The sequence below is a fragment of the Clytia hemisphaerica genome, unplaced genomic scaffold (genome assembly GCF_902728285.1).
Source record: "Clytia hemisphaerica strain Z4C2 unplaced genomic scaffold, Clytia hemisphaerica genome assembly, whole genome shotgun sequence".
Classification (NCBI taxonomy): Eukaryota; Metazoa; Cnidaria; class Hydrozoa; order Leptothecata; family Clytiidae; genus Clytia; species Clytia hemisphaerica.
The window spans coordinates 1,898,652-1,923,154 of NW_027103900.1; the positions used below are offsets into that span (position 1 = coordinate 1,898,652).

The 24,503-nt window shown below is 36.8% G+C and overlaps 2 protein-coding genes and 2 long non-coding RNA genes across 5 annotated transcripts; 2 read left to right on the forward strand and 2 right to left on the reverse strand.

The window, feature by feature from the left end:
* The first annotated feature begins 9,004 nt into the window (after window positions 1-9,004).
* On the forward strand, window positions 9,005-14,555 carry LOC136808889 (uncharacterized). Of its 2 annotated transcripts, XM_067065455.1 has the most exons (6): window positions 9,005-9,132; window positions 9,399-9,578; window positions 11,005-11,148; window positions 11,842-11,976; window positions 12,246-13,140; window positions 13,442-14,555. In XM_067065455.1, the coding sequence occupies exons 1-6, from the start codon at window positions 9,043-9,045 to the stop codon at window positions 14,065-14,067; spliced, it is 2,070 nt and encodes a 689-aa protein (XP_066921556.1). In that variant the 5' UTR covers window positions 9,005-9,042; the 3' UTR covers window positions 14,068-14,555. The 2 variants fall into 2 exon arrangements, with proteins under 2 accessions (XP_066921556.1, XP_066921557.1); XM_067065456.1 differs by lacking the exons at window positions 9,005-9,132; window positions 9,399-9,578 and adding an exon at window positions 10,612-10,725.
* A 2,243-nt stretch (window positions 14,556-16,798) lies between these two features.
* LOC136808891 (uncharacterized) lies at window positions 16,799-17,892 on the forward strand. Its single transcript, XR_010846926.1, has 2 exons — window positions 16,799-17,074; window positions 17,368-17,892. It is a non-coding gene; the product is annotated as an uncharacterized lncRNA (long non-coding RNA).
* Window positions 17,893-19,671: 1,779 nt separating this feature from the next.
* LOC136808907 (uncharacterized) lies at window positions 19,672-22,054 on the reverse strand. Its single transcript, XR_010846930.1, has 2 exons — window positions 21,795-22,054; window positions 19,672-20,064 (listed from the first exon to the last, which is right to left on the reverse strand). It is a non-coding gene; the product is annotated as an uncharacterized lncRNA (long non-coding RNA).
* A 1,200-nt stretch (window positions 22,055-23,254) lies between these two features.
* Window positions 23,255-24,503, reverse strand: LOC136808908 (beta-1 adrenergic receptor-like). Its single transcript, XM_067065472.1, has one exon. It carries the CDS (start codon window positions 24,381-24,383, stop codon window positions 23,370-23,372), a length of 1,014 nt encoding a protein of 337 aa, XP_066921573.1. The 5' UTR covers window positions 24,384-24,503; the 3' UTR covers window positions 23,255-23,369.

Sequence of the window (24,503 nt, forward strand, 5' to 3'; positions counted from 1 at the left end):
TCATTTTGCTGTACTAGCCAAACCTTTAGAAAGCAATTTATTGCAATTATAAATTTGTTAAAATATGATTCGGAAGTTTCTCTGATGTGTAATAACAGGTGATTGAATCATTTTCATCCATCAATGAATCAATCGATCATTCATTCACTCATTTATCATAACAATTTGTCACTTTAATGCTTTGATCAGCATTACAGTTTCAAACCAAGTCACGCACATTGAGTCTAAAGCCTGGAGGGCTAGAGTAGAATCTCTAACCTTTCCCAGGCAAGAAAATGTGAAGCCACTTATTTCCCATCCAGAATGCGCCTAGAACGCCCCGCAATTATGACGACGGGTTGTATCTAGCGGCTCCTTTGTTTTTGAGGAATGCCTTTTTGTGAAATCAGCGATATATTTTACTTTCAATCCGGCGTTTGTGCAAAAACCACGCGGGCGTTCTGAATGGGAAATCAAAAACCTTTATTTCCCATCCAAAAGTTTCTACTCTATTTCCTTCGGGGCTTTATAAACTTTATAAACTTAATGGCCACATAGGATGTAGCATGGACGTCAGTACAGTACGTTTTTTGAAAGACTGGTTGAGCACAGTGGGTGGAGTTCTGACCAGTTTGGGTTAATATTTTGCTTGATAAAATCATTCTAATGGGTACATTGTCTTAATTGTTGAAAAGATAATTATAAGTGGATTTATTTTCCTGCCTTTGATAATTTGAAAAAACTTTAGGGCGCCTTGTTAAACATTTAGCCATTCTCTAGCTATTTTGTATAAATTTCAAACTACCAACTCTGTTGGAACTTCATCAAGAGGATGAAATCATAGCTTAGAGGAAGTATTTCATGATTTATCATACAACGTCTTTGTGGTAGTGACAAATATACAGAATATACAGACTGTCAGATACTAAAAATTGACCACTAACCTTCACGAGACGCATCATGGCTTACATTATTAGAGAGCCTCTTTCCAGTGCATGACAGATTTGAATCAGGAAAACCATCAAACGGACTTCTCAAACTTTGAATATCTTTTGAAGTATCCAGTTTACAGTCGTGTGTACCTATGCGAAAAAGATGATCTCAGTCATTCAAAGTAGACCTGTTTTACACGCCTGTGTCACAGACCAGGTGGGACCCCACCCACTGGAAAACTTAGCTAAAATTTCGTCCGAAGCGGTGAAATACCCGACAATTTCTGCCCCTCTGAAAAATTGACTTTGTTTCCATCCTCATTTAAAATTCAATTTAATTCAATTCCAAAACTGGATTTTTTGACCAAGGAACTAAATTTGTATCCCCATTGGGATTGGAAAAAGTTTCACTAGGGCTGTAAGGGGTGTTTTTGTGTTTCAATTCTTAAAAAACATATTCAAGGTCAAGAAGCTCATTGCGACATTGAATTTAATATTAGTTTGATTAGCATTATCACTTGAAACTGAAAAGTAAATAACTTTCAAATAAAATTAGCAAAAGAATTATCGGGGTCTAAATATTCAAAATATTTAAAGATTGCCAACTTTCGACCGAGAAAATTGTTTGCTAGGGTGGTTCTGGTGGAGAGATTTATGAGAGCGTTTAAAAGAATTAAATACCGTTTAGTGCTACATCACATTGCTTTACTAGTTCTTCATGGAATCCACAAAACAATTCGTCTTTTAGATTCTCCATGTGGATATCATGATTACCAGGAAAATTCATCAGAGAAGTCGGTGGAGGTAAAGAGAACAGGCTGTGATCATTTTGAAATACAGGAAAAGTGCCAAGATTATCAATAGATACACGTTCAAGATCACCGGAACTTCCATTGATGAATTCTGTAACTTCACCGTTTTTTTGGTAACGAGTTTCTTTCAAATGACTAGAATTTCCACATGAAAATTGACGAGGAAAGTCTGTCGATTCCCCATAACTGTTTTGACCAGAGAAGATAGAGGACGGTGATAAACTGCTCATCGAATCTGTCCAGTAACCATCATCAGAGCCAGAAGGTGGGGTTGGAAAGTGAAAGTAATTGTCTACGAAATTATTGCTTGAAAATACATCTTCGCCATCGATCTCTGAGGACGTGAAAAGATCCATCTTAGGATATTTGTCTTTGCTAGTTTTCCTAAAACAACATCGAAGCAGAACTACTTCATAAAAATACTTTTCTTAAGACTACCAGCCAAACCATCAAAATGTTTCTATAATTGAGCATCAATATTATAATTGATCGATGAAAGCAGACTCCGTGCAGAGAAGAAAGTGAATTTTGAAGCGATTCGAGCAATTAGCTGAATGTCACCTTATTGCTATATATGCCAACCAGAATTAAAAATGTTATCGAGCACCTAAACGTCCTTATATATAGAAACCAAATCTTATTCATCAGTGCCGTAGGAAACATTTTCCTATTGGGGGGGGGGCTGAAGTTTAGTGACACCGTGAGGGCCAACCATGGTTTGGCCCGAGGGGGGGGGATTTTGAAAATTTGAGCTCTAGATTGCTTAAAAATACACTCAAAACATGCACATAAAGACAATTATGACAAATTAAAAAAGAAAAACTTTGCATTTTGCAAAATAACCATTTTTGAAAAAATTATTGGGGGGGGCATAGCCCCCCCCCTTGCCCCCCCCAGTTGCTACGGCACTGTTCATGAAAAGGTTTTGAAAAATAAGACAACAACGAAAAAATTACACTGTACGAACCGTTAACGCAAATTATGACTTTTCTTACGGCTCAGCAATAAGATCATAATACCTTATCGGCCCTTTTTACGCCGGCCCTTATTGGCGTTATTTTTGGGCTCGTGGCATAACAAGGGCCAGTGTAAAAGAGGCCGGCGTTAAATTGGAGCCGTTGTAAAAAGGGCTGATAAGGTAGATTCACAATAAGATCTGCCGATTACAAACTGCCCAAAGTGTGATTGAGATTTTTTAAGATTTTTAGATAAAATTAGAAGAAATTTTTTTAACTTTCATCTTCTTGGTGATGCACCGAGTACCCACTCTAACATCGATCATTTATCGTAGGTCTGTCTGGACTAAAAGTACTAATATTTATGGGGCCAATTTTATTCCGTTATAAGTCTCTATTTTACAAACCAGCCTTCAAAAAAAGTTCAATCAAATCGAATGAGCCAATCGGTCAATACGCAATCTTAGCCAAACCTTACATTCTCATCTGTAAAATACAAACCAGACAGGTGTCCCAACAAAACTTTTGCAAAACAACAAATCATCTGGTCAAAATTTCAAGGTTTCAAGGGGCCATGAGCCCCCCTCTAAAAGATGCTTTCTCCTACTTAAAAAATAGAAAGATTTTTGAAAGACAAGTCAAAAGCAACGAAAAATTCTTAGCGGGGAACCCATCAAAATGAATTTCTCTATAGCTGATTCAATTTTTATCTCAGTGAATTAGGTGCTTTGTAAAACGTTTTTAAAACTTAGAGGAACTTGATAAATCTAAGTGGTTAAAAATTTACTTCCTTTCTTAAATGGATTTTCATAAAGTCTAATACCACCCTTTAATGCGATTAGAATCGTTTTTATCATTGAGAGAATTAACAAAGAATTATTCAGACTAAACTAGTATGATTTCACTAAACATTGGAATGTGATTAAAGGAAGGCAGTAGATTACATCAATTTTAAAAAGTTGTAATAGAGAAATTTCCATTGCTTTAAAAGTTTGAATCACTAATATCTTTGCACTTACAGAAATCTGAAAACCTTTAATCAAATAGACAAATACCTGAGCTAGACTCGACAGGTTTTAATGATGTGGGACAGTGCATAAACAGAGTCTGTTAGCTGTACATCCATCCACAAACGGAAAAGTTTCTGTATAAAAAAGTGTCGATGTCTCAATCTCAATAGTATATATACAAACCATGAAAGTGGGGGAGATGTGGTCTCCCCAGACTCCCCGCTTCCGTCGGGCCTGCTGAACAATCTCAGCAGATCGACTTGCATACTATTTTCTGATTTTATTAACGGACGTAGTACATCAGAATTATCAAAAAGTAAACTAATGAACAAGATACGTTCACGTTATTACGTTCACCCGTAAAGTTGCATTTACACTGTCAATAAAATGATCTCCAGCAAGATCCACGAAACCAAGTCTTAAACAACGTCTCAAACCAACAATCACCCAAAAATAAACCTTCCAATTCAGTAAGCTTTCCCCAATCCTTCTTAAAACTAATTAAAATCTGAGAGCACTATATGTTGATTGAGGTATGCAGTAGAAAGATACCCCACGCACCTTTGCTCCCCTCCTCCTTTCAAACTGAATCCTTGCATCTTTTCAAATGAGATTAAAATCAAAACTCAAAACTCAAATATTTCATTACACTTCGTATTACTTTGCTCGCTGTTCTATAGTAGTTTTATTAGAATCAATAAATATGTGGTATTAGGAGCAAAAGAAAGAAAAAGATAGTCAACTGTAAGAAATAAGAAATGTCTTTATAACAAGAAATACTAGCACTGATATTGGCGATATACCTTAAATTTTGCTTAGATATCTGAATGTATATTGAAATCTTAAAAGTTAGCAAATTTAAGAGATTTAAAGCGACTGCTTATGCAAAAAACTAATTGTCGTGTCTGTAAATAAGTAGCCGGGAGTATAATGCAATAAAAATGATCTACGCAAGTTCATCAACCTGGCAGAAACTGATACCCAAACTTCCATTGATGGATATAGTGGAGTCTCCATAACTCGAATACGCACAGGAAACACAAATTGTTCGAGTTAAGAAAATCTTGAGTAACCCAGCAGGCACACAACGTTGTTTCAATGTTAATTCAACGTTAAATGGACGTTAACGCTGAAACAACGTTGTGTGCCAGCTGGGAACCCTAGAAAGCTTCAGAACACATCTTTATCGGAAAAACAAGTTTTACAAGTTTATCTTGGCAAAATGTTTTTTCTAGATTCTAGAACACATCCAACCATAAAGTAGTAATAATTTTAGGGAGACAAATATTGGGATAAAGGTTTCCTAGAAATCAGAACACATAATTTGTAAAAGAAAATTGAAGGTCATACCATGTGGTGTCCTAGAAGATAAGAACACGAGAACACATATTTCTAAAAAATCTCTCCGTCGGCTGCTTCTGAAGAAAAAGTTTCTTAATAAACATTGAGTTTCATGTATGAAGTAAAGGTTCAAACGATTTGAATTAGGAATTTTCTTCAACCAAGGGAGGGAAGGGGGTGAATCAAAAAGTACGTACTTACTAGGGGGGGGACAGTCATTTGAGTATATGGCCCCTAAGTAAACACAAGGAGGACAGTAAAAATCTCTTCATTCAAAGATTGTAAAAAGCCATAACGTACTCCCCCTTTCAGTTTGAATCCAAGCATCATTACAGCATTATTAGTGCTTTGAATACATATCCTAACCAGAATGCAAACGTGTTCGTTAGTAAATATCTCCTGTAGTCACCCCATGACTGAGCAATCTTGAAATAACACAAAAAGTTATTAAAATCTCGTCGCTGAGACAGGTTTCCTTTCAAATTTGAGTCATCATACAATCGTTATGAAATGAAATAACCCATGATAAAATAAGCCGAAGAGTTATATTCCAATAATAAAGATACATTGCACTTCCATGCATATCAGAAGATTAAATTTAATCAGACTAAATTAAACAATCACAAAGAGACTTAAAATTTTGGAATCCCGCTTCAAATTTGAGACATAGTATAATCTAACAAAAAACAGGACTTAACATATCATCCTGACTTTGTATTAAATTCCCTTCGCTTCAATGACATAAATATGTGTTTAACACCAGATTTTGACTAAAACCCGGTGGATACCGAAAATGAATATATATTCCAGGCTTCTGGAAGTATTCTGTACGGCTATAAATGTAGGGAAAATGAGAGATTTTTGGTGGAATAATTGCGTGAATTTGAAATGAAGATAAGACGACAGTAGATGGTAAGGTATAAATAGAAAAGTCAGAAATTTCCAGTCAGCACAAAAGGGTAGAGACAAATCATTGCTGATAAAATCTTTATGGTAAAGTGTTCGTGGTTTGCTGATCTGATATCACTAATCAAATTATTTCAGCTTAAGTTCAAAATATATTTACATGTGACAAGTAAAATGCCCCACAAATTAGCCTGGATATCCAAACCGTTAACTATTTCACTGTCTAGTTTTTTCAAGATCATATTTCTGGTTTACGGTCTGGTCCAACTAACTCCTCTGCAGGGATATCTGTCCTTGCATATGCGAGTGTATCTAATTGTTACTAAGCAGAGTTTTCGCGGGGTTTTCGATATTTTTCGATGTGCGTGCATAATTTATGGAAAAAGCTGACATTGCAAAAAAAAGACAAACAAATTAAAATGAAAACACAGGTTCGTTTCTAAACAAAATGCCTGATGGAAAGGAGCCTCTCGAGGAGCCTTTATGAATGTGGCTGACGTTTGGATGTAGTTTAAAGTACTTTTGAAAGGCGTTTGAGTTTGTAAAAAGAGGTTTTATGGTAAGTAATTATGTGTGTCTGCCTGGGTTTTCCAAAGTTTTGAGATTCTGTCAACAAGGGTTCACTCTCAGACTGTGTCATTCAAACTGTACCATACTGTTTTAGTTGCACTAGACTCTAAAATTTTAGAAACTTTGTATGTTGATGTAAGACTTTTTTTTCTGAAATTTTGAGTCTGGATATCCAGGCTACCCAGAAATATGCTCCCAGTCACGAATATTTCCCCTTGGAGTTGACTGTCACAGGCAATCTATAATCGTCACATATTAAAAAAAAAGCCTCAATATTTTAGTTCTCAAGTAATCAAACATACATCCCAAACCTAGCAAAACGCTCTCAATTCCGTCTATCAATTTAACTTTATGAAAATGATGGCCTTTCATGAAAAATTGCACAATTTTTGTATCACCCTGTTCATAAATATCATACACGTTTTTTTTTTATAAGGAACACGTTTATAAGGAACTCGAGGCTGAAAATAGTTCAAAAAATAAGGAATTGTTAAGGAACTGCTCAGGCTGAGAATAAGTGGATTTGAAAATAATGTACCTTATTGGGACTAATTTTGACCAAATTTTGATCTTTCAAGGGGCAAAAAGTTCAAAATTTCCTATGTAGTAAGGAACTCGATAAGGAACTTTGAGACTGAAATTCTCTGTAAAAATAAGGAACTCCAGGCTCAGAGCAAAGTTAAGGTTCTTTATAAAAAAAAAAACGTGTATTTCGGCAAAAGGAGATTGGCCTGAGGTATTTTAAAAGGTGTCATTTCATATTTTGGCATCCACTTATCAAAATGAGAATCTGTGATTAATGAATGAAATATCATATTCTTATGATTCTCATACTGTAAATAGAAAGTCCATAAATGCCAGAGTAAACCTTTTTTATAAGAACATCCAGATGTTATTAACTTTTTTTGGTTTTAAGCCTTAAGTTCTTAAAATGGTCTAATTTTTCAATTCTGTGGCCATTTTTACCCATTTTTCCTAAAAAATCAGGTGTTTTTGAGTCTGCTAAGCCTTAAAATGTTCTTAACTTGTTCTTAGCATTTTGACCATCGAAGCCTTATGCTCTTATATAGTTTGTTCTTATAAAAAAACGTGTATCTTTGACAGATCTGTCAATTGTTATGATTTTCTAGTGTAGTGAACACAGAACACAAAAATTAATATGTTAACCAATGTAGAAATCAAAGCATAACTTTTGTAAACGAATGGCCTTTCTGGAACTAAAACCGATTGTCATTAGAGTAAACATAGGGAACAAAAACTGCTACTTTATCCTTTTAAGATGATAATATTTAGTACAATATACCCGCGTACCAAAGACTTGTACCCCTGCTAAAAGATCTATCAAATAAATCGCTCCTGCACATCACACACTGTGACGAAAATCCCAGTTTTATATTCATCAGAGTACAAAAGTATCCTTGAAAGTATCCATGACGGCTGCTAAAATGTCCTTTGACCATTAGGTTTAGGGTGAATACACGATTTTTTATAAGAATATCCAATATTTTTTAAGTCTATGATGTACTTAACGTTTTCAGATTTTAAGCCTAAGAATGTTTAGACAAGTTCTTATTTTCACCATTTTGCGAGTAATTTTGTCCATTTTCCTAAAAGAAAAGGTGTTTTACGGTCCAGATACCTTAAAATGTTCTTAACTTGTTCTCAATATCTTGGCTATAGAAGCCTTATGTTCTTATTTGGTTTGTTTTATAAAAAAAACAATGTAAATAACTGTATGTTTTGATATTCTGGATATTACAATTTGTGGCCACAGGTTGTATTTCAAAGACAGCCTAGTCACCAAGTACCCTGACACGAAGTACCCAAGGTACAGGAAAACTGCAGAAATAGAAAGTACAGATGGATTTGATTAAATAAGTAAATATATTTTTAGTAAAAATAGTTTCTATAATATTGAATTTCAGCATAATCATAACCTAATGTTGTTTAGGCAAAGCTTGGATCACGATCATAAGATATCCACTATCAGGAGCAACAATTATCTCCTCTTTCTTGGTTCGAACTCTTAAAAACAACATTTCATCTTGCGGGTCGATGTTATGTACAACACCTTCAGAAAGTGCACAAACTTTCCTGAAAAGACTGGCGTATAAGACGGTGGTTGTGTTATCCAGTGTGGTACGGATAGGGATACCATCTTCGTTGACGATGATACTACCAATGACGCCCTTGTGTTGTTCTATACGCTTCAATGTCTCCTCTGGCGTCGATATTGGGCCGCTGGGTCCTGTATTGCTTGACATGGTTACTGAAGGTTATTGATTGATAGATGAGAAAGATCAAATATGAATGATGAACTTTCGAAAATGAAAATCTTTGAACGCTAGAAGTTTGAGATATGTATTTATTTTAAAATTGACGTCAGATATTATACACTTTAACAATCTTATTGACGTCAAAATAATAACTTTCGATAGAAACGCATATAAAGAGTCAGTTTTTATTAACTCTCACTTACGCAAGAAAAAAACAAAAATTTTTTCAATGTTTCTTTTTTTGAGTATTTGTGAAAAATATGGCGAGTGTGACTTTACCATCGATCGAACCTCTCAATAATAATGACAACCATCTAAAGAATCTCACTTATATTGTTCGTAAACCCAAGGTAGGGCTTTCTAATACTCAGTCCCAGACCGCCAATAACATGATTTCTTACATAATTTATGTCCCAAGCTGGGATAGTGACAGGAAGGGCAAAACAATTTAACCTGCCAGCAAGTTTAACAATTAGTTGAAATTTATACTTAACTTTCTTCCTGTTAAATTTGGAATTTAAGTCAATACGAAAACCAAATGCTATGACCTATGATTTTCATAAGAAACTATGGTAAAGATGTGGAATAGATTATCTATTTGTCCTTTTCGTTCTAGGGTGCAAACGCTCCACCGAGGGCAAGTCGTTTAGGGCGTGAACGATTTTCAATCTCCTTACCAGGTGAAAGTGGTAGCAACGAATTTGGAAGTAATGGAGCATTTCCGAACATCAACGTCAGTTCTCTTGCACAGAATTCTGGTCATGACATCAAAATCATATCGAAATTGGAACATCTGGTAAGCATATATGTATTTCATAACTAAGTGATACATAACAGGCGCAGTAATGTAGTGGTCATCGTTCTTGACTTCCGTGCTGCGATTCATTTGGCAAGTGAATGTACCTTGGCCCGGGTCAACCCATGCCATGTGAGGGGAATAGGGTACGATCACTCTGATACAAGAGTATGGAGAGATATGCTGGACATTGAATATGGTGTGGTGTGATGATAATACTCATATAATGTATTATATGTAATCATACATATATACCTGCGAGAACACAAGGTTCTCCCGTACTGTTCGGGTGTCATCATCGATACAGCACGGCACGGATGTGTCGCGAGCACAGAGTACAATGTCTAACTAGGGATAGGAAACTATCCAAGGATAGGGCCCGGTCCGATGATATCGGAGGGTCAACTTCTCTTCTCTCTTCTCAGTGATACATAACTATGTGATATAGAAAGGAGGCGTGTCTGACAAAGCAGGATAGACAAAAGGTCAAATTTGTGCTCGCGCGGAGCTGAAAGGGAAGAGATTTGTTCTTCCTTTTGTTAAGAAATGTTGTGTAAGCTAATGGTACATTTGGATCCAGAAATGTTATATGATTTCCTTTCTTGGTAAGAATTTAGGATATAAACAAAAAGGGTAAGACTTATCTCGTACTTTTTATCTTTTCGTGATGTGAATATACTTTAAAAAAGTGGCTTCAAAAACATTTTTGAGATCGCTTAGTTTATTCGAGCTAGAGAGATAATAGAGAGCCCACCATTTTATACCTTCCTCATTTAACCGAAATGACTTTGAAATAGATTGAGCCAAAATGTTTGAGAAATGTGAAAATGTGAAAAAGAAAATTTGAACTTTCAATTAGTGTTTTAACTTGAAACGAAAATAAACCGTCTTATAGTAGGAAGTCGCTAAAATGATTGTCTAAGCAAAAAAGTTAATTGACAATAATTGAATTTTCATGAAGATACGAAAAATGAAAATTTGAAAAAATTAAGATTCGATCAAAATTTTATCAAAACTCTTTGGGAAAGCGTAATTTGCTTACAACAGTATTCAGTGTAAAATTTACTGAACCTGAAAAATCACCGAAATGGTCTGGATGCCAATGTTGGCTGCCCGGAATGCCAGGGCCAATCTGATGAGGAAGAAAGTAAGGGAGTATAACTTTCCTGGCAAATTTTTACAAGAAAGCCGGTAAAACCATTCAAATAGAACCGTTAAAATTCTTTACCAGCTGAGTTTTATAAAGAGGATATATCTTGCAGGTTCAATTTTCATCCAAAGTTTGGGGAATGGGAGAATTCGAATTTGAATTTTGGGTCCCAGATACAGTCGCATTCAGATCAAGTGCCCCTCGGTACGAAAATCTATTGTGTCAATTTTTGTATGTTTCACAAAAACGGTTTATTTAAATTTTTTACTTCAATAGGAGTTAAAAGGACCAGTACACAGTCAACAAGGTTTACGAAATGTTTCATCAGCCACGATATCCATGCTCAAGATTCAAGGCTTACCAGCTGGTCCAGTCAAAGAAGAACAAATAAATGCTGTTCAAAATCTATTCAAAAATTTAGTAAGTTTCGTTTAGTCACTGCCCAGATGGCACACAACGTCCAAACAACGTCCATCTGACATTCATAACGTCCAAATGACGTTATTTGAACGTTAAAACAACGCTGTGTGTCAGCTGGTTGTATTGTCCATTTTTATTTCGAGCTATCTTAGTCTATCTTAATAAATCACCCAAACTGAGTAGGGGAGGGGTTGCACTCTTACAGTGTGACAGGACTGGCCCTTTTTAATACGGTGTTACGGGAGGCATTTGACGAAAAAAGTGACGTGGGAAAACGGTATTTTAAAATCAGACGGTGACGGTATTTAGCGTTATTTTTTGTCATTATGCCGGTGTTTTAACCTATATAAACCGGTGTAATGTTTTTATCATTTTTTTCAATTTTTGGGATTCCGGGATTCAGCAAAGATTTTGACGGGAAAACGATATTTTGAACCTCTACAACCCCCCCCCCCTGAGTAAAGGGAGAATGAAAAATTCCTACCATTAAAAAGAAATAAACTGGTATTTTTATCTATTATATCTATCTAATTGCATTTTGGATGATCGATTTTCTATCGAAACTGGCAAATCACCAGTTTATAACCAACTTAATATTTGGTCCATTTGACTTACCCCATGACTTTGAAATTCTCACCAATTCAATGACAGTGAGACAGGGATGTTTTTTGAATATCACAACATTATATGCAGGGTGAAGCACCATCCATCATTGATGGTCGACTAGAAGTTGGAGACGATATTTGGGATGAATTTGAAGATTCCGAAAAATTGAAAAATAATCTGGAAATGTTATTGGTGTGCAAGAAAATGAACCTGCATTTTGAAGTAAGCATTTTATTCAACAGTATTAGTTAGGCTTGTGGACATTCGCACTTAGAGAGGTTTATAATTCTTGTTGCAAAATTCCCTTTCTAACCACTGCATTTTAAATTGAATACCATGTTTTATTGGATAAATTATGCAAAAGCTACATTACTGATCTAAACGCCCAAGGATATGTGGCACCAAGTCAAGAAGACTAATCCCAGTCGTTCTGGTGTAAAGTGTCAAAAACATTAAGTGGGGTTTAGAACACATAATCTAATATTTTTTAGGTTGCCAGGAGTCACAATCTACCGGGCTTCTTGGTAATTCCGAAATTCCATTGTATGAAATGTTATGAGTCATGGCTTACTAATCATCAAGTACCAACACACTGCGAACACCCTGAAGAACCAATACGAGGTGCCCCAATTGCTTTGGATGAAAGAGCACAGATATTTCTAAAAGATCAAAATGTCAGCTATATTGAAATACAAGGAAATCAGGCTTTGATGAATCGAAAATTTCGTAAACCGACTTTAACATCAAGTGCTTTACGAGCTAGAATATTGCTCTCAAATCGGGACTCAAGGACCCGGCACGTCGACTCCATAACAGGAGTTGAGACAGTACCGACAAGACCTACGACAGGGAAACAAACGACAACACCAAAGCGACCTGACAGTGAGGCTAGTGCAATTGAAATTGCAAGCGATGAAAAAAGTCATCGTCCGTCACCCTTACTGCTAGCACGATCTCACGATGAAGATTCAACTCACGGCATAACGGATGTTCTTATAAAGTCCAGTTACAGTGGCCCTAATGATGGTATGAGGAAATATGGTGGTTTAACTAACAGCCAGGCTAAGATCTTTGTCGATAAGAACAGTTTGACAAAAGTTGAAGAAGCAGAACAGAGACAAAAACATTATAATAGTGCTAGTAGAAATACAACATCACCTTTAGCTAAAAAATCAAGTAAAGATGGTCTCTTTGGAAAACGAGCCTCCAACAAAAAGAATAAGAGGCAGCGTGGTAGCAAGGGCCAAGCGCGGAAGAATGGATCCAAGACACGTCTGGTGGATAAAACAGGCGCCACTGAAGAAACCTTGGTGAATGTGAGGGATGAAGCCATGCCAAAAGGGGAATACAGTTATCGAAGAATGCTTATGGGTGGCGGTTCTAAAGGTAAGTTTCGTTGAAGATTCGTTCAGTATGCAATAATTTCCTTCCAATATTAAAATGATAGGATTATCACCGTCTTTGTTTTCTTTTTAACCCGGTATATGAGAAACATGAGGAGAATTTGAGCTACTGGAGGGTGTAATATTCATGAAATCATAGCCAGTCTCTTTATTCACTTTTTAAAGATTTCTACAGTAAAATGTATCAGTGAAATGGAAGATTTTTGCACATTGGCCAACATTGTTCCTACGTAGTGCAGTTAACAGAAATACAGATCACTTCAACGAATCTTTACTTCTTTTAGGTCAAATGGGCGCAGGGGAGAGACGCCCATCAGGTGTCAGCAACAACTTGATGACTCTCGATCTCGGTGATGAAGCAAAAGATCCACGAGCGTCCACCAATAAAGCCAATGCCAACATACGAGAAAGAAAGACTCGAAAGAATTCGACCAATACAGCACCCGGTGCAAGGCGGGATTCCTTAGACAGTGCAGCAAGTCGTTCAAGTCAACATGGTGGATCTCGAAGAGGTAGTCTCCCTGACAACGAGAAACAGCAGTATAAAGTACAAGGTCAAGGGCGAAATATTCAGCGTCAAGATGGGAAGCGAGGTGTAGGTTTTACTTACAATACATCCAGTAATGCACTTGGTTTAGGATTTTCTCAAACACCTAGTTCTCAGGCCACGTCGCGTGGCAATGAGGGGTCTGGATCTGAGGGTGAAGAAAATAATGAAGATGCTGACTCATCAAAAACTCAATCACGTGCACGATATGGTTCACCAACGGGTCGAACAGACAGCGGACATTCACGTGAGGGTACATCACGGTCGGGCATGGTGAAACGAAGAGGTATTTTAAAGACCAAGAATAGAGATGGAGTTTACGGTGATCCGGAGTGGATCACCTTTGCTGGATATGCAACGTAGAGGTTCAGAACGAACAGGTTCTGGACATTTGGTGCGAATGAGTGATCATGGAAGTGCCGGAAGTATATCCAGTGAAAGAAAAAGTTCTGCGCATGCACGATGTTTTGATGGAAATGGCACCTCGTATGATTCTGCAGGGAATCTGGTTGGTAGTGCAGACTGGATGAAACAAAGGTCTCCTAAAAGTCAGAATAGCCTTGGTCCTGTTCAAAGCAAGAAAAGAAATATTTTCTTCAGTACCCGATGGGCCAAACCACAAAAGGGTGGAGATCTAACACCTTCAGAGAATGGGTTACGAACGCCCACCCCGCCATCACAGTTTCCGAGATGTGATTTAACAGCTATAAAAATGATGAGTATGACAAGTCGCATTTCGTTTTCTTATTATCAGAATATACCAGGACCTTTACGCAAAAATAAAGAAATGTTGGCACAAGCAATGAACGGCAGAAGGAAACCTAAAAAACGATAGAAATAAAAGATAGAATATTTAGATGTGAAAATTTAGTTTTAATATTATTTAAATTTTAAAAGAAATAAAAATCTAAAACATAAAAAATTCATCGTGTATATTATCTCATCATCCGGAAAAGTAAGGATAAACAGCATTCATCTTTTGACTCTCATAGACGTCTACGACAAAGGAAACAGTTATTATTCTTTTCCTTCTACCCCCAATCATTAAGTTTCAAGCCCGAAGGGCTAGAGGTGAAACTTGTAACCTTCTCAGGCAAGAGAAAAAAGCCACTTATTTTCATCCAAAACGCGCATAGAACGCGACGTAATCATGACGACAGATTGTATCTAGTGGTTCCTTTATTTTGGAGGACTACATTTTTTGATGAACTCTAGCGATAGATTTTAGTTTTAATCTGCCGTTTGTGTAAAAACTACGCGCGGGCGTTCGGGATGGGAAATATAAGTGCTTTCATTTCCCATCCAGGAGTCTCGTCTCTAGCTTGAAACTCTTTGCCCCCAACCCATGGGCGTGGATCTTTGACTTCATGAGGTGAACGTTTTACTAATCGGGGAAAAAAAATATAACATAAACAAAAAAAACCGTAGTTTGAAAATTACCTGAAAGAACGGTTGATCACCACATTAAAACCGGCAAAATCAATTTTAATTTAAGTCATTCTGTTTTCCCTAATACACCTTTTCGACCGTAGTCGAACGGTCAGGCGCGTGCCACTTTATTATTTAACCCCCCCTAAGCTCGATCCAATCCTTTTTTTACACCTCCTTCTATTGTTTCTAGTTGGCGAAGAAAGACTGGGATGGTTTTAAGGTGGTAAAACGGCGGCTACGGTCGAAAAGGTGTGTTTCGAAATGCATTATCCAACTCATTTGAGGCTTAAAAAAAATACAAAAGATTTGACGACGAGTAACAATAGTAGAGTTACAATTAGTAGATGAATTAACACTCTTATATTTCTAACGAAAAAATTCTTGTTCTAGAACACAAATACACGTTTTTTTATAAGAACAAACATAAGAATAAGGCTTCGATGGCTAAAATATTAAGAACAAGTTAAGAATATTTTAAGGCTTTGTGGACTCTAAAACACCAACTTTCTTGGGAGATTAAACAAAAATACTCACAAAACCAAAAATCGGCCAAAATATCGTCCCCGGTGGAAAGAATTGGAATCCCCAGCCATGAAAAATATGGGAAAATCAATCCCCATCGAGTTTCAGTCCTCTATTTTTATTCCCACTGGCTGAAAAAATCCTAACGGGTCTGTGAGAAGGGGGTGTACAAAATGAGGAAAATAAGAACACTTTAAGGCTTAAAACTCAAAAAGCTAAGAACAACCAAGGGCTTCTTATTAAAAAACATGTTAGCATAAAGAAACGTATTACCAATTGCCGTGCGGGCATTTTTTATCTGTTTTACCACCCCGAAACCGTCCCAGACTTTTCTTCGCACCTATAGACAATAAAAATAAAGGTGTAAAAAAGGATTGGATCGAGTTTAGGGGGGGGGGTACTTAAATAATAAAGTGGCAACGCACCTAACCCTGCGACTACGGTCGGAAAGGTGTATAAAGTCTCGATGAAGACAAGATATACAGCATTGTTTTTTTATTGTTTCAATTTAGGAAATTTGCATTGCAAGGGATTACTGCTAGCTAGGACTATCAGATCCTCGGGCAAAAGGGAAAAGTCATTGTCGATTTGTTGCTCACCTTTGACAGAAAAAGTGTTTATCTATACGCAGAGTTAAGTCTTTCGCTTTAAGTGTGCACTAAATTAAACTTATTTTTTCCGGATGCAATATTGAAAAATAGTAAAAAAGAACAAAAGGTGAGATGAAATAAGGTTTATCCAGGAAATATCCTAATGGAGGAATGTCGTTAACGACAGAAATTTTCCGACAACAGAAGTACTTGGAAATCAAATCAAATCGGCAAGATTTGATTTTTCAAGCCTTTAGATAAAGGTTCAAATTTACCGCACCTTTTAACAACAGAGCGTAGTACTGGCAAATTGGTGATCTGTTCTTAAATTACTATTTCTGAAACTTTAAGGCGTAACTATGACTTAAACAGTGCGCAACTTTAAATTTGTCAATAGATTCATTCAAATGTCACATGGAGTCGAATCGTCACAAATCATGTGGCGAAAAGTTGACCTGATTGCAATGAAAGTTGAAACCTCCTCCCAGGAAAATTATACAATGAGAACAAAATTTATCCGGAATTTTCTTTAAAATATATTTTAAGTTTTATTTTAAATATTCTTTGAGATTAAAAGTTAAAACTTTGTAGCCAAAACACACTTTTTGGAAGCTCCTAGTTGTTGTTGATCTGTTTTGAAACTTTGGTGGTTCTAACCAAGTCCTTGAAAGCTGTTTCATAGAGAAATCTTAAAATTCATTGCTATAAAGGGCCATATAGTATTATTCAAGAGTTTGGTTGAGACAGTTTGAAGGGTATACCCAATCAAGAAATGGATATTTGGTCGCTGATGTTCATTCTCTGTTCAACGCTTTCCAGCTTACCAGGTAACAAGTTATCCTTCTGAAGCTATTGATCGAAACAAAGTCGGAGAAAAGCATCATTTAATCATTTTGAGAATCTCTGGAAGTAAAGAATAGCAACTTTAACGCTTTTAGCGTCAGAGCTTTTTGAAACAAAATCCGAATTTTCAAAGCAGCATCTTTTTTCTAATTTCATGCTCTTTACAACAATGGCTACTGAAGTTGTCCAAGAATCTCTTTGGGACTCTGATGGGATTGAAAAGAGTTTTATGAAATACTGAAATAAAACAAGCATTTATTACTTTTATAATCTCTAGGTTATACGTTTTCCAAGTCTACAAATTCAATTGATAATCTGATCGACCAATTATATAAACGGAGCAAAGATGAGGTTTTGCTGAGTCAGCAAAAAGTGGAAGTGGAAACAACAAAGGACATCAAAGAAAGTCATCAATCAATACAACAAATTAACAAACGAAAAGTGTTTGGAAAGATCATTCAATATATGGATTTGGGGAGCAGTAATACCAACACAAAAACGATTGACGATGAGAGCAAAGAGAGGGACCAAAAGCCCGGCCGAAATTTACGAGCTATGTTTACATGTGGTATTTGGGGCTGTGGAAGAAGTACAGCTCTTAGAGGGAAAAAACAAGTGAAAGAAAATGTCGAAGAAAAGAAGAGCTTGAAAAATGATGTGATGAATGAAATTAATGAATTGATTCAGAAATTATTTTAGAAGAACTGTGAAAAACGGAAGAGTGTGAAAAAAAGTGTGGCTTAGTATGTGGTATCCCAGTTTATTTTGTCTAGAAATAAACCACAATACTTTATATTCCTTACCGCAGGTTCTCCGTCATTAATGATTAGATTCAATACGAATAACAAAATTCCCCCGTCTCTCAAAGGGGTACGAAAACCATTAAAAAACAATTTGAGTCTCTGTAAGGGTCCAAAATTCACGAAAATCAACAATCGACAACAATCGAGTGAAAATCAACAAAACGTTTGGCAAAAGTGTCTCTAAGGGTCCCAAAAACGTAAATTTTTCCTCTCTCTAAGGGTCGAATTTCGATTTTTGGTTCGGACATACCCGTTAGCTCGCAAACAATAGTACCCCCGGGCAAAATTCTCATTTGGACCCTAAAGCAACGTCAAACTATCTTGAGAGTTTTTGGTATTTAACGTTTTTCAAAATGTAAAGAAGTATAATATAAAAGTACTGAAATCGAACTCGCGGGGGATTTTATTTGCGTTAGTCATAATATTGGGGGGTTTTTTTTTTGTATATAACGTTCACAAATGCAATCAAAATCGGACTATCCGGAAAATTAATGAATTAAGTACGGATTTTTTTGAAAGTTTATTCATATACTCTCAGGTACCTAATAGCCGGGGGTTGGAATAAGCAGGGGGGTTGGAAAAAATCTCAAAATTAATAACGCGGGGGGGGGGGGGGTTGGAATAAAAATTTTCCTGGTGGAAAATGTTTGAAAAGGAGGCTAATACAGCAGAATTAAGACAAAAAAGGGAACTTTCAAAAACATTTTCCCAAAAATTAATAAGCGGGGGGGGGGGGGGGGGGGGGGGTTGGAATAAGAATGTCTTGGGTGAATAATTTTCGAAAAATTAATTAGTGGAGGGGGGGGGAGGGACGGCTATCAGGTACTCGAGAGTAGTGATAACGCTCTTGATTGAAGATTTCGCAATATAAAAATGACGATAAAAGTTCTTCTTCCATTTTCCAAACTTTTTTGAAATTTTCTTTTTAACAGTTTTACTCCTGATTGCCTTTTCAACAAGCATTAAATCGCTATTTAGTTCGAATTTTATCAGAAGTAACAACCTTTTCCGTCTCCGCTGCAGATTCATATTGAGACAGATGGCAACCTCGTCCCCGTGTATCCAAGGCTTTATTTACGTGACTGATTACCAGAGAATTATTATCTAGCGCTATCAGTAAGCAACAAAAAGCTGATAATGCGCAGGGAACGAGGTTGGACAGATGGTTAATTGTAGAATCCCAGGTGAGTGGAGGGGGGGGGGTTACTTTGCCGACCGACGGTTTTTTTCTGCAATCTATCCGTGAGCAAAAAAGTTACTTTAAAATCTTTATCTGAATCTCATTAATCTTTGAATTTAGTTTCATTTTTAAGGTTTTTTTAATACAATCCCTCAAAATTTCCCTTTTTGACAACGTCATCATTCTCCAGGGTACCATTTTGGGATTCTTTTCTTTTAAGTTCTTTATACGATGATGGTTGTAACTGGAAAGTTTCATGGAAAACCATCATATCAGGTTATTGAAGTGGGCAAAATGTGCCCCCACGGTGAAACACAAGACCCTGACACCTACAGGGCAGATAGCGTTAAGGGACCCTGAATGGGACTTGAGTGTCAGATCCGACCCTGTGTGCGAGACTATGAAAGCTGAAAAAAGGACCCTGAAAGAGACTCCAAGAGGTGAAAAAGCTACCCTGGGTATCCACAGTTAACGTCACAATATCACGAAGCTCCATTTAAGTGAATCAAAGGTCCCTTGTGGTGAAGACATATGTTGTTAGAAAAAGTACAAATACAAAATTTTGGTGAAGTCATCTTTTTCTTGACAATGGGTCGAATTTTCGCTTTTTCGGGTGTATTCCAATAGCAAAAGTTAAATAATCTTGACTTAAGTACACCAGTGATGTTCAACGAGAAAGGCCAAAACAATAAAATAAACTATCTCCTTTTCCATATGGAAAAAGGGTTCACAGAGGCTGGTACTGATTCTGTGAGTTCATCTCGTTTCCCTCTCCAATAACCGATGGAACCAAAAGCTGAATCTTGTTGAGATATTTTGCTTCCTCCGCCCATCCTCATTAATAATTTTCGAATGTCTTGAAGTTTTTTAAATTCTTTCTTGATCGTATCATCGACTGTTAGTTTTTCGCGTTTCTCAAACGGATTTTCTCTTGTTTTGAAAAGTGAAAAGGGTTGAAGCTCGTCATATACGTTGACTGGTAAAGTTTGACCTAGAATAATTTACAAAAACGTATAAACATTATAATGGACAACGTAGATTCTAAAGGGTAGCAAGAGTATAAAGAGAACCTTAAAAAACAATTAAAATATAAAACTTTAAATAACGGTACGGTTTCCTGTCCGAAAGTAACATTAGTTCCAGAGGATTTTCGATAATTGGTAATCTAAGGTGCTATTGCTGCATCAACAATGAAATGGTCAGTCAGTGTAAATTATGGTTTTATTTCACTTTTTTCAGCCCTACACCTCCACGTGCCACATCACCCCACTTGAAGATTTGACGAATGTTTCGTCTCCCGTGGGAAAGATTTCCTCTATTTTTCATATTTACTTTGATTTTATCTCCTATCTGAAACCATCCCCACTGGATTTTTGAATAGTAGAATTTCTATTTTCAAACTTTTACGTTCGCTGTGGATGACCGAAATATTCCAACTGGGCTGTGAGACAGGGGTGTGTATAAAGTCAGATCGGTGTCAAAATGAAAACGTCGCGCCGTAATGTCAAACCGTCAGATCGTCTAGCCGAACCGTCGGGTCGTAATGTCAAACTGTCAGATCGTCGGGTCGAACCGTCGGGTCGTAATGTCAAAAGGTCAGGTCGTCGGGTCGAACCGTCGGGTCGTAATATCAAAGGGTCGGGTCGTAATATCAAAAGGTCGGGTCGTAATGTCAAAAGGTCAGGTCGTAATATCAAAGGGTCGGAAAATGTCGGGTCGTAATATCAAAGGGTCAGGTCGTGATGACAAAAGGTCGGGTCGTAATATCGAACGGTCGGATCGAAGCGTCGAGCCAGACGGCCGGTTTAAACAGCCGGGATCCAATGCCGGTTTATCGGGATATTTAACATCGTTCTGTAAAATTAGATTTTTTAAGGCCCGATGTACATCATAGCTTTTTTATTTTTCTGACGTTTTTAGAATAAATCTAGCCTGGAGTCCACTTAGTGCTTATTGATAGACTGGATGACGCTCTAAAATTATCAGAGAAAGCAAAGTTCAGCCGCCAGGAGTAGAGTATAGTCTAAGAGTAATCCTAAATATCTTTCTCTCTGTTGTTACTCTTCTGTGCTTAATTGTAGGGGGCTATACACCCTTGCGTTATTCTTTAATCTTTGGGAGACCAAAGACAATATAATTAACAGAGGCAATGCTTAATGTAACTGCTGTAAATTGAAACTGATACCAAATTTTTCTTTTTTAGTTTGATTGTTACACAGCTTTTGGAAGAAACTTGAGCCTATCTCTATCCCATGGGGGATCTCCATCATGTCTCTATGTGTTGTTGTCCAAGTACGTGTCAAAATTTTCCTTGCTGGATCATTTTAAGGCCCCAGATATATCTTCCAAGAATTTAATTCATAGTATTCTGCGGAACGAGATTTTAACTATTCAGATAAGCCCGATAAACCCGCTGATCCGGCATTGTATCCCCGCAGTTTAACCCGGCAGTCTGGCTCGACGCTACGACCCGGCCGTTCGATAACACGACCCGACCTTTTGATATTACGACCCGACCCTTTAATATTACGACCTGACCTTTTGACATTACGACCCGACGGTTCGACCCGACGACCTGACCTTTTGACATTACGACCCGACGGTTCGACCCGACGATCTGACAGTTTGACATTACGACCCGACGTTTTGATTTTGACACCGATCTGACTTTATAGGTGTAGCCCTGTTAAATGCCTTGAAACCGACAAAATATTCATTTACCTTGGTTTAAGAGTGTCATACTCCATACGATAACAATCAACCAAAATCGGAAATGATAAAGATAGCGAAATATTGTCGACAACATTTGTAAATACTGGTACCACTAAAGCCTTGTAGTTTCGCCAATGTAATGTGAAAATCTTTAAAATATGAAACAACATTAATTCAGTTCGTTATTCTGAATCTAGCCGGAGATTGAACTTTGTTTTGAAAACTAACTAAATGATTGAAGTATTCTATTTCCATACTCTCGACTATGTTTTTATCATCAATTCGGCAAAAGAAAGGAACAAGGGGGCGAATTCCTTAAAAAATAGCTTTAAGAAGGATATAACTTATTTTTTGTTTCCCGGATATATTTTCACTAATCAAAAATATTTCCAACAACCAAATAGACTTTTAGATCTTACAAATTAGCATGCTGGTTTGAGTTCATTGAACTTTTTCGATACTCTCTCTATGTTGTTCCTCTTTCAAAGTAAATCCATTGATTGAGAAAAACAAACACTGGGTAATTAAAGGGGAAAGTCTCTGTGATCTTCCAAGAAATAATTACGAAAATAGGAGGCTGTTTGAATGTGGTACTATAAAAAGAAAAAGCAGTGACATCATAGTATATCTGCATTTTTATAGAAAATAAAAAAAGAAAATAACAAGCTAGATGCTGAATGGACCTACCTGCTAATGAAAGTTAGATAGCAATAAGGAAAAAAATGAAAACAATCAGTCAGAAAATATATAGCGCTTAGCGAAAATTCATAACGCATTATTCATGATTGATTGTTGATGTGGGGATAGGGGAGGGCAATAGGGAAAAAAATAGAAAGTTCCGGTTGCAAATATCAGTTTTATTGACAATATTGAATCGTGATTGATGGTGGGCATTGTTATCATATCAATAATGTTTTTGTGTGAAAAAACAAAGAAAATGAAGAAAAAACCCAATGAACTTTGATTTCCGGCATATTTCCGGCATTTTCGGCCGGGAAAACTTTTTCTCAAAAATCGGACTCGGCCATGTTTTGGGCATTGCTAATACACATCTTTTTGCAAAAAATCAGAAAAAAGTAGCGATGAAATCTCGAGAAAAGGCCAAAAAATTATTTTCTTTTTTCGAAAATCGGGTTCCGTCTCGTTTTGCGCATCACCATTTCGCATCACTGTCCAAAAATGAGAAAGAACTAATGAGCCAATCTAAAGAAAAGCTGGTAACAGACCAACGAACGAACATCGGTTAATTTAAAGGACCTCCGAGATAGGTCTAAAAAGTAGTGACAGCCTAGCCTATCTGTAATTTTATAGAGAAGAAAATGAGAAGCCCATATTGTGTATTGAGGTAAAATTATCTGAATATCAATTTCATGTTATATAATGTCGCGAAACTATTTAACCGGTTATTTTCAATTATCTGAGATAGTTTTCATAAGGGCTTTTCTAAGGGCTCATTTCTTGGAGTTGTTTCAAAATAATGTCAAATGTCAATTAATATTATTCACTACATAACACAGATTGAAAAACAACCAATACACAATAGAAACAAAACCGTGCAAAAAATTCAATTTCAAAATTCAAAAATTAAATTTTGGAGTCAGTCCCCATATCGGTTCTTGAGCCGTCCATTTTCGGTTTATTCTTATCAAGCTTCAAGATAGTCCGTAGTCGTTTCCTTGCGTCCGGTTGCTTTGATAGATAAACGAACGGGTTCAGACACGAATTAAGTCCAGCTACGGAAATTCCGAACACGTACCAATGTTGCAACGGTTCTCTCTGTATTATTGAGAATGTAGGGTTCAAAATACTGAAAATAAGCCATAAATTAAATGGCGCCATACAGATACAGTATATACCAAGTAACCAAGCAACCGCGCGTGCTGTTTTTAAATGCCGTCTTTGTGAACGTTTAGCCTGCCTCGCAGCTAGTTTGTTGGCCGTGTCAGGAACGGATAACGTTGAGACTGGTGCAGGAAGATTAGATACTTTATTGCTTTGGCCAAGTATATGACGACGGCCGTGCAAGTTCAATTTCTTCTCACTTCTGTATATTTCACGGACCAGTAAAAAGTAAAAGACGATAATGAAAAGAATGGGTCCATAAAATATAAACACCAGCGATGCAAGGTAGGGGTAAATGTTTTCTACATATCGCAGTGATATTGTGATGCCAGGGTATACCCAACATATCACTATCAAAACTGGAAGAATTTTATTATTCATTAAAGTATTATAGCGAGTGTACTTGCACATTAAGAGCCAACGATCAAAAGAGATGAGCGCCAGGGTTAGATTTGAAGATCCTGTTAGAATTAAAGAAACCATGGAACGGATGTTATCTAAATCACAACTTTCTATATGATCCGAAACCATCTCATATGTTGAAATCGGGAAACCAACTAACCCGGTTAACATATCGGATACTGCAAGCGAGACAAGGATTTTGTTGGATTTGGTGATTTGTCGCGAGGTTGTCCATAAAATGTAAAGAGCGATTATATTCCCGACTGCAGCTACGATCGCGAAAATTGTAAATAGAGTTCCGTAAACGTAAGTTGTCGGTGGTACAATTAACGAGAATCGATGAGTCGTGCACATTTTTCGGTTCTCGGTCGTTTGAGTTCGGAAAATCGTTGTGATTAAAAGCTCCTTCAATTTTAAACTTTTCTCATCTCTAAGAATTTCTTTTCTTGTAGCTTTTTGTATTTAATTTTACTT

What these genes read in the sequence shown, in the direction of transcription:
- LOC136808889 (XM_067065455.1), top strand. Translation starts at nt 9,043, where the DNA reads ATGGCGAGTGTGACTTTACCATCGATCGAACCTCTCAATAATAATGAC. An exon ending in ATATTGTTCGTAAACCCAAG is followed by an intron (nt 9,133 to 9,398) that starts GTAGGGCTTTCT and finishes TTTTCGTTCTAG; the next exon opens with GGTGCAAACGCTCCACCGAG. An exon ending in AAATGAACCTGCATTTTGAA is followed by an intron (nt 11,977 to 12,245) that starts GTAAGCATTTTA and finishes AATATTTTTTAG; the next exon opens with GTTGCCAGGAGTCACAATCT.
- LOC136808908 (XM_067065472.1), bottom strand. Translation starts at nt 24,383, where the DNA reads ATGTGCACGACTCATCGATTCTCGTTAATTGTACCACCGACAACTTAC.